This window comes from Pempheris klunzingeri, chromosome 12, assembly GCF_042242105.1.
Source record: "Pempheris klunzingeri isolate RE-2024b chromosome 12, fPemKlu1.hap1, whole genome shotgun sequence".
Taxonomy (NCBI): domain Eukaryota; kingdom Metazoa; phylum Chordata; class Actinopteri; order Acropomatiformes; family Pempheridae; genus Pempheris; species Pempheris klunzingeri.
The window spans coordinates 25,668,501-25,674,500 of NC_092023.1; the positions used below are offsets into that span (position 1 = coordinate 25,668,501).

The 6,000-nt window shown below is 43.8% G+C and overlaps 1 protein-coding gene across 3 annotated transcripts in view; it reads left to right on the forward strand.

Annotated features, from left to right (window-relative positions):
• The window catches only part of LOC139211133 (inositol polyphosphate-5-phosphatase A), a 129,124-nt gene extending 124,684 nt beyond the window's left edge, over window positions 1–4,440 (forward strand). The window contains exons 14-16 of one of the 3 annotated variants that reach the window (XM_070841403.1): window positions 1,652–1,720; window positions 2,633–2,669; window positions 3,068–3,211. In XM_070841403.1, the coding sequence (XP_070697504.1) occupies window positions 1,652–1,720; window positions 2,633–2,669; window positions 3,068–3,117 (156 nt within the window). In that variant the 3' untranslated portion in view covers window positions 3,118–3,211. Of the gene's footprint in view, window positions 1–1,651; window positions 1,721–2,632; window positions 2,721–3,067 lie in introns of all 3 variants that reach the window. The other 2 variants (XM_070841404.1, XM_070841402.1) reach the window with 2 other exon arrangements.
• Window positions 4,441–6,000: the final 1,560 nt, after the last annotated feature.

The following is a 6,000-nucleotide window of genomic DNA, read 5'->3' on the forward strand; positions in this document are numbered from 1 at the left end:
GTGTTCGCAGATTGGCTGATGATTCACTGAGCACACACACTCTCTGGCTCCGAGCATTACAGATTGTTGAGACATAGGCCCGTAAACAGCCCGGCGTGTGGCGTCATCTATCATGGCACGGTCGGTTAACTCGCCATCATGTTATTTTCTGCTTGCCGAGCCCTAACACGCCAAAGGTTGCCCGCTGGCTGTGCGGCGCGGCACCAGCTCCGGGAGCGCCGGTAATGAATGTTTAGCCGAGCGAGCGCTCCCTCTCTGCCGGAGGGCCCCGGGTAATTTGTTTATCTGTCTAAAGATTATGCAGCCCGAAAATCCACAATTTTATGCCGCCTTTGTAAATTATCAAGTGTGTGTTTGATGAATGTGTCTCAGGCTTTGGGAGGCAGCGGCTCGGGGCCGGCTGGCAGACAAATAGAGAGGTGCCAGTGCGTGGCCCGCCGGAAAAGGTAGAGCCGAGGTGTGCTGACCCCGCTCCACTGCAGGATTGGTCTGAAGTTAATTTGGATTTCACTTTATGGTTCATTCTCAGGCTCTGTGTCTCTTTCTTCTGAGGCGCCAGTGCAGCTCACCGACTCACAACTAGTGGCTCCCACCAGCATGCGTGTGTGTGCGCATGCGTGTGCGTGCGTGCGTGCATACATGGGGGTTGGGGCGGCTGTTTAAAAAGTCTTTAGTTCAACCAGACAAGTGTGATTTATACTCCAGTCTGCAGATCCATGTGTGAGTGGGTAACGGCTTCTTTGTGTGCAGAAAGTGATATTGAAACATGATTCCCTCTGATAGGCGCTCAGATTACAGTGAGAGAGGGTTTGGTCCAGAGGCAAATGCCCACTTTGTAAATGACTCATTTCTCTTCACCGCACTGTGCACAAGTTTCAGGGTAAAATCTGTGCTGAGCTCCTGAAAGTGCGTTCAGCCCAGCACATGCTGCTGCTATTCATAAATCAGACGCTCCGAGAGTCTGTAATAACGCTTCAATATGAAGAAATTCAGCCAAAGAAATGTGTTTGTCATGAGTTATTCAGAAATGATAGATCCAGCTGATTGCTTTTGTAAACAATACTAAAGAGATTTTTACACTTCCTGTTACTTTGATTCATTTTTTGTGCCCATTATCCTCCTTCATTGCTCTGAGGGCCTAATTGTCCCCAGTATTCTCCTCAACTGTTTGTAGTAAGTTCAAACTGGATAGTTGAGGCAGAATGAACATATGTTCACCATAAATCTGATGGAAGTGGAGGATAAACAGCACAGAGGGACAGCAGGTGATATCATTAGGACTTTATTGCCGTCCAGACAAATTGTTGTTGTCGAATTGTGAAAAAACGCAAAAAAGGGAGAAAAGGAGTGAAGCTTCCAGCCACTGTTGCTAATATTTGATCTCAGCTTTGTGCAGCTCGAGGTGACTTTTATTTAGAAATCACCAATTTAGTCCCACTAATTCTGTTTAATGAAGCTGGTACATTGATCGCTCACCCATGAATGTGTCATGGAAGCTGCAGTGACTGCACTGTGTAAACTCCCACCGTGCTGCTGTCCATCCGGCGTGCGTTTGCAGAAGCTGCAGCACGGCGTGGACCCGTCACCTCACAACGAACACACCCTTCAGCACGTTTTCACCCCAACAATCTCTCTTTTTGTGTCTCTGCAGCCTGAAAACGAAGAGAAGTCTGTAGCCTATGATAACATCGGGCCCAACGTCTGCATGGGGGACCACAAGGTAACAACAGGGGCTGTGCCCACTGTGTGAGGCTGGCTGGACATGTAGTGATCCAACTGTTGAGTGTCCGCTGACTGTGGGGGTCTGAGGATGGAGCGCTCCCTGCACTTTGCTGTGTGGCGGGGAGACATTACCCACTGAACATGTGGACATGAGTGTGTAGCAGCTTTATGATAATCTTGTTAAAGGTTGTATGTTATGGTTTGATTATACTACTGCACACTGGCTTTCATTCCTGCATTGATCTCATTGCAGCTTTTGGACTAAATTGTGCTCATTGTTATGTTTAAAGTTTTAGTTCCTTACAGTGTAAATGCTGTTTCAGATGGACAAGAGCACTATGAAGGATTAACCAAGTAATTAAACTCGTGGAGTACAAATATATTGTCCACAAATATCTGTATCTGCCCTAAAACTGTCAGCTCTCACCTGAAGCTGATTATATTTAAAGGAGGATCTTTAAAAAAAAAAGAAGGTCAGAGCAGCACAGAGAGGATCTTTTAAAGCTGACTATATAGAAAGTGTTTAACAGTGTCGCTTCAGTCTCGGCGGTGTCAGACAGAGCGTCTTCCTCTGAAAGAGAGGCGCCTTAAGTCAGGCCTTTCATCAATAGTCAGTGTGGCAGAGACAGTAGTGTGTGTGTGCGAGGTGACCTGAGCACACTGAGAGATACTACAGCAGCCTTCACCTCCCGGCAACACACCACTGCCAGAATCACAGCTGGCTATGTTTAAAAAATGTCCAATGTAGTTAGCACACGGGCCCAAAAATGTGCAGCGCTGCTGTGTGAGTTTAACCTGCGTGTCAGGGGAGGAGGGGGGGGGGGGGGGGGCTCCTACTTGTCCCACGGAGCACCAATAAAGACTTCAACTTGTTTTCCCTGACTGTGGTTTGTCTCTGTCTCCCTGCCAGCCTGTCTTCCTGTCCTTCCGAATAACAGCGGGGGCAGGTAAACCTAATGCAAATAAGCACAAGTGTTGTGTGGTGCAGTGATGTCGTGGTAAATATTAATTTTTCTTTCTTATATTTCTTCCCATTGTTGCTATTGTGTGCTTTGATTTGCTTGATTTTTCATAACTTTGCACCATAGATGTATATCTATGACAATAAGTAAAGGCAAATACTGCCTTTTGAGTTTTATTCCAAAATAAAACATCCTCACTGGAAAAATGTGACATGATTGCCAATAGCTTAAAATGCCTCCGTCATTTTAAGATGTTTACTTATAAACTACAGCTGCATCTTGTGTTTTAACCGTAAACAAAGTGGGCATCAGGTCATTTTTCTCTGACTGAAATCACTTCTGGGTTTTTAGGAATAAAGCTTTTCTTTTTTTTCTCTTCTCAGGGAAGTGTTGCCAAAGGGGGGAGAAGATATTCCGCGAAGCGCCTCTGTGAGAACACCAGAGAAATAAACAGGACACCAACACACACACATGCATGCACGCACACACACACACACACACACACACACACACACACACACACACACACACACACACGCACACACTTTGCACAAGCATACACTGAAGAACCCAGACAAAGTTTTTCAGCCGTGCTGACCAGTTGCAGTTGTCCTGACACCTCATCCATACGAACACACAGCCGTTTTCTCTCCATAAAACACTTGTTGAGATGTGGACGAGCACCCCAGGGCCCGGCTCCAGACAAGACACACATCGCTGACCTCACTGTTGCCATGCAACCCCATTCCCCAGAGAAGAAGAAGAAGAAGGAAAAAAAAAAAAGGACGGACGGACGGACGGACGACTCTTTTCCATGCCACAGCCTTGTTGCCAAAACTCTAATTGAAATCAGTCCTACTACATACTTTAGACACCATACTTGCCATTTCTAGGTATGCCTCTATGTGTAGAAGCTACTTTCCACACAGTATGTAAGGTGTTTAAAAAAAGAAAAAAAAAGAAAAGTGCAATGCAAAAAAAGTTGTGTATCTATATTGTTTAGGGTTATTTGTACATTGGACAGTATAACATAGAGTTGTTGATGGTTTTAGTGCCGTTCTCTTTTCTGACCAAACTCTGCGGTCCCTTTGTTGGAATAGATAGAACCTTTCAGTTCATTTCAACAAACTCTCTCTCTCTCTATATATATATATATATATATTTTTGGTTTTTTTTTTTCCGTTTGGTTTTGTTTTGTTTTTTTGAGTTGTTGTTGTTGTTGTTGTTGTTGTTGTGTGCACAACACGTTGCCATGCCTGACACATCAGTTGAGTCTCATTTTATATACTGTACTTTTTAAAGAGATAATTTATAATTCTTACCAAAATGTTTATGCTGAAGTGTGCGCAGACGGAGTGACTGTGCGGCTGCTCCTGCTGCCGCCGTGACCTTTTGAATAGTCAGTACAAGAGGAGAGAAGCTGTTCAGTGATTTATTGCCTATCCAAGAATGTTTTAAGCAGTGCCATAGACCATGCAAGTATATAAGATAATGTTTCATATATAGCACTCTCACATTATTTCATTATTATTCTTACTCTAACTTATTTCTATAATATTATGGTTCTGAATGTGATATTTTAGGTAGGCTTGGGTATCCTTAAAATGTAAACTGTTTTGTTTTTTCTTTTTGTCCATTTTTGTTACTGTATTATGGTGCCAAGTGTCCTACACAGAAATGAAGTGTGTAGTGAGCGAGTTATAAAATGCTTAAGTCAGACGGTAAAAGGTGTTGATGATGAAATATGATGGGGGGGGGGGGGGGGGGGGGTGGAGAGAAACTCTAAAAGCAGAAAGGAGCAGGAAGACTTGCTTTTATTTGTTCTGTATGTAGCCTTCAGCAGCCTTCATTGCAAATAATTTGAGCATTAAAGAGGCGATCGGAGACGCCAGCGTTTCCTTTTTTATCGATTTCATTTACTACACTACAGGTTTCAGGATGTGTGAAGCCGCCACATTGATCCTCCTTGATTTTTTTTTTTTTCATCTAAATCACCGCAAGTGGAAATGATTTTGTGCCTGCAGCAGAATTTATGTTGTCTTGTGTGATTTGGTTCGTAGGCACAGAGTTTTTTTTTTTTGTTTTGTTTTTGGGGGGGGGGCGAAAAAGTCTGCTTGTTTTTGTTCCTGCTGGTCATTGTGAGTGTACTGTAGGAGTATAAGCCGCAGTTTTTCTTCACTCCATCTTATAAAAAGCAGATAGAGATTTTATTCTAGCCCCTTCTGGACGGCCTGGCCTCTACTGTAGGTGATGCAGTTCTCAAGCAATAAAAAACCATTAGAGCTCACTGGCTGTTTGTCCTCATTGCCTCACTCTTTACCTCTTTACTGCACAATCGGAGCTCTGCGCCAAAAGGTCTGCGTCGATTAGCCCATCAGTGCATCATTACTGTGATATTACAGCAGCGTTAGAGAGAATGACACGGTTCCTTTTTCATTTTCCTGGAGGGAGATACTTTAATGGGCTGCGGATGGGGCCTCCACAGCGGCCCTGAACGGAACTAATATTCCTCCAGGATTACACTTCGTTAGGTCCACTTTATTTTGGGTGTTTCTTATATTTTCAGTTGATTTTGGCGTCGCCAGATCGGATAATATTCCATGTTTTGTGCACATTCTAATTTTTGCGCATTAATCACCACACACGAAGTGCTTTATTTACGCCATGTAATGGGCTGAAGGAAGTTTGTCCCGGCAGAAGCTCTGCTGCACAAATATAAATCCGTTTTAAAATGATTATAGTGGCGCAATTTTAGTGCGTAATGCAAATAGCAAATACACATTTTGAGCAACTAAAGCAGATTATTTGATACTAAACTTCCCTGAAAAATGAACTCCTCGGAGAACTGAGACTGAATTGAGACTTCTGACCATAACCTGCAGGAGGGTTCACAAAGGATTCTTCAGTGGCACCAGCAGAAAGTGTTAAAAAGAGAAATTAAACTAGAGTATATTGAATTCACCATAAAGCCCTTTCTCAGCAGCACAGGGGGCCTGGAGGGGGACATTTAAAGCAGCTGTTACAAATAGTTTTTCTTCGTTCTGTGAGAGCAGGACTTCACCTCATACGGGCTTTTTTTTAAAAGAAGATTTCTAACCAGGATTTTACCTCTGATCATTTCTGAGTCCAGGAGAGGACCTGTGCAAAGGTGTAGTACCACGTGGGAGACAGAGGGGGAGCCCTCCTGTCAGGGGGGGCTATTACTATTCACACCAAACACCAACCATTAGAACCCCGGAGCCGATCACTTCCATCTTTAATGATGAAGGAATAATGTCAGAAAGCAGCAGCCAACAGAGTCCATTAATCAAAGACC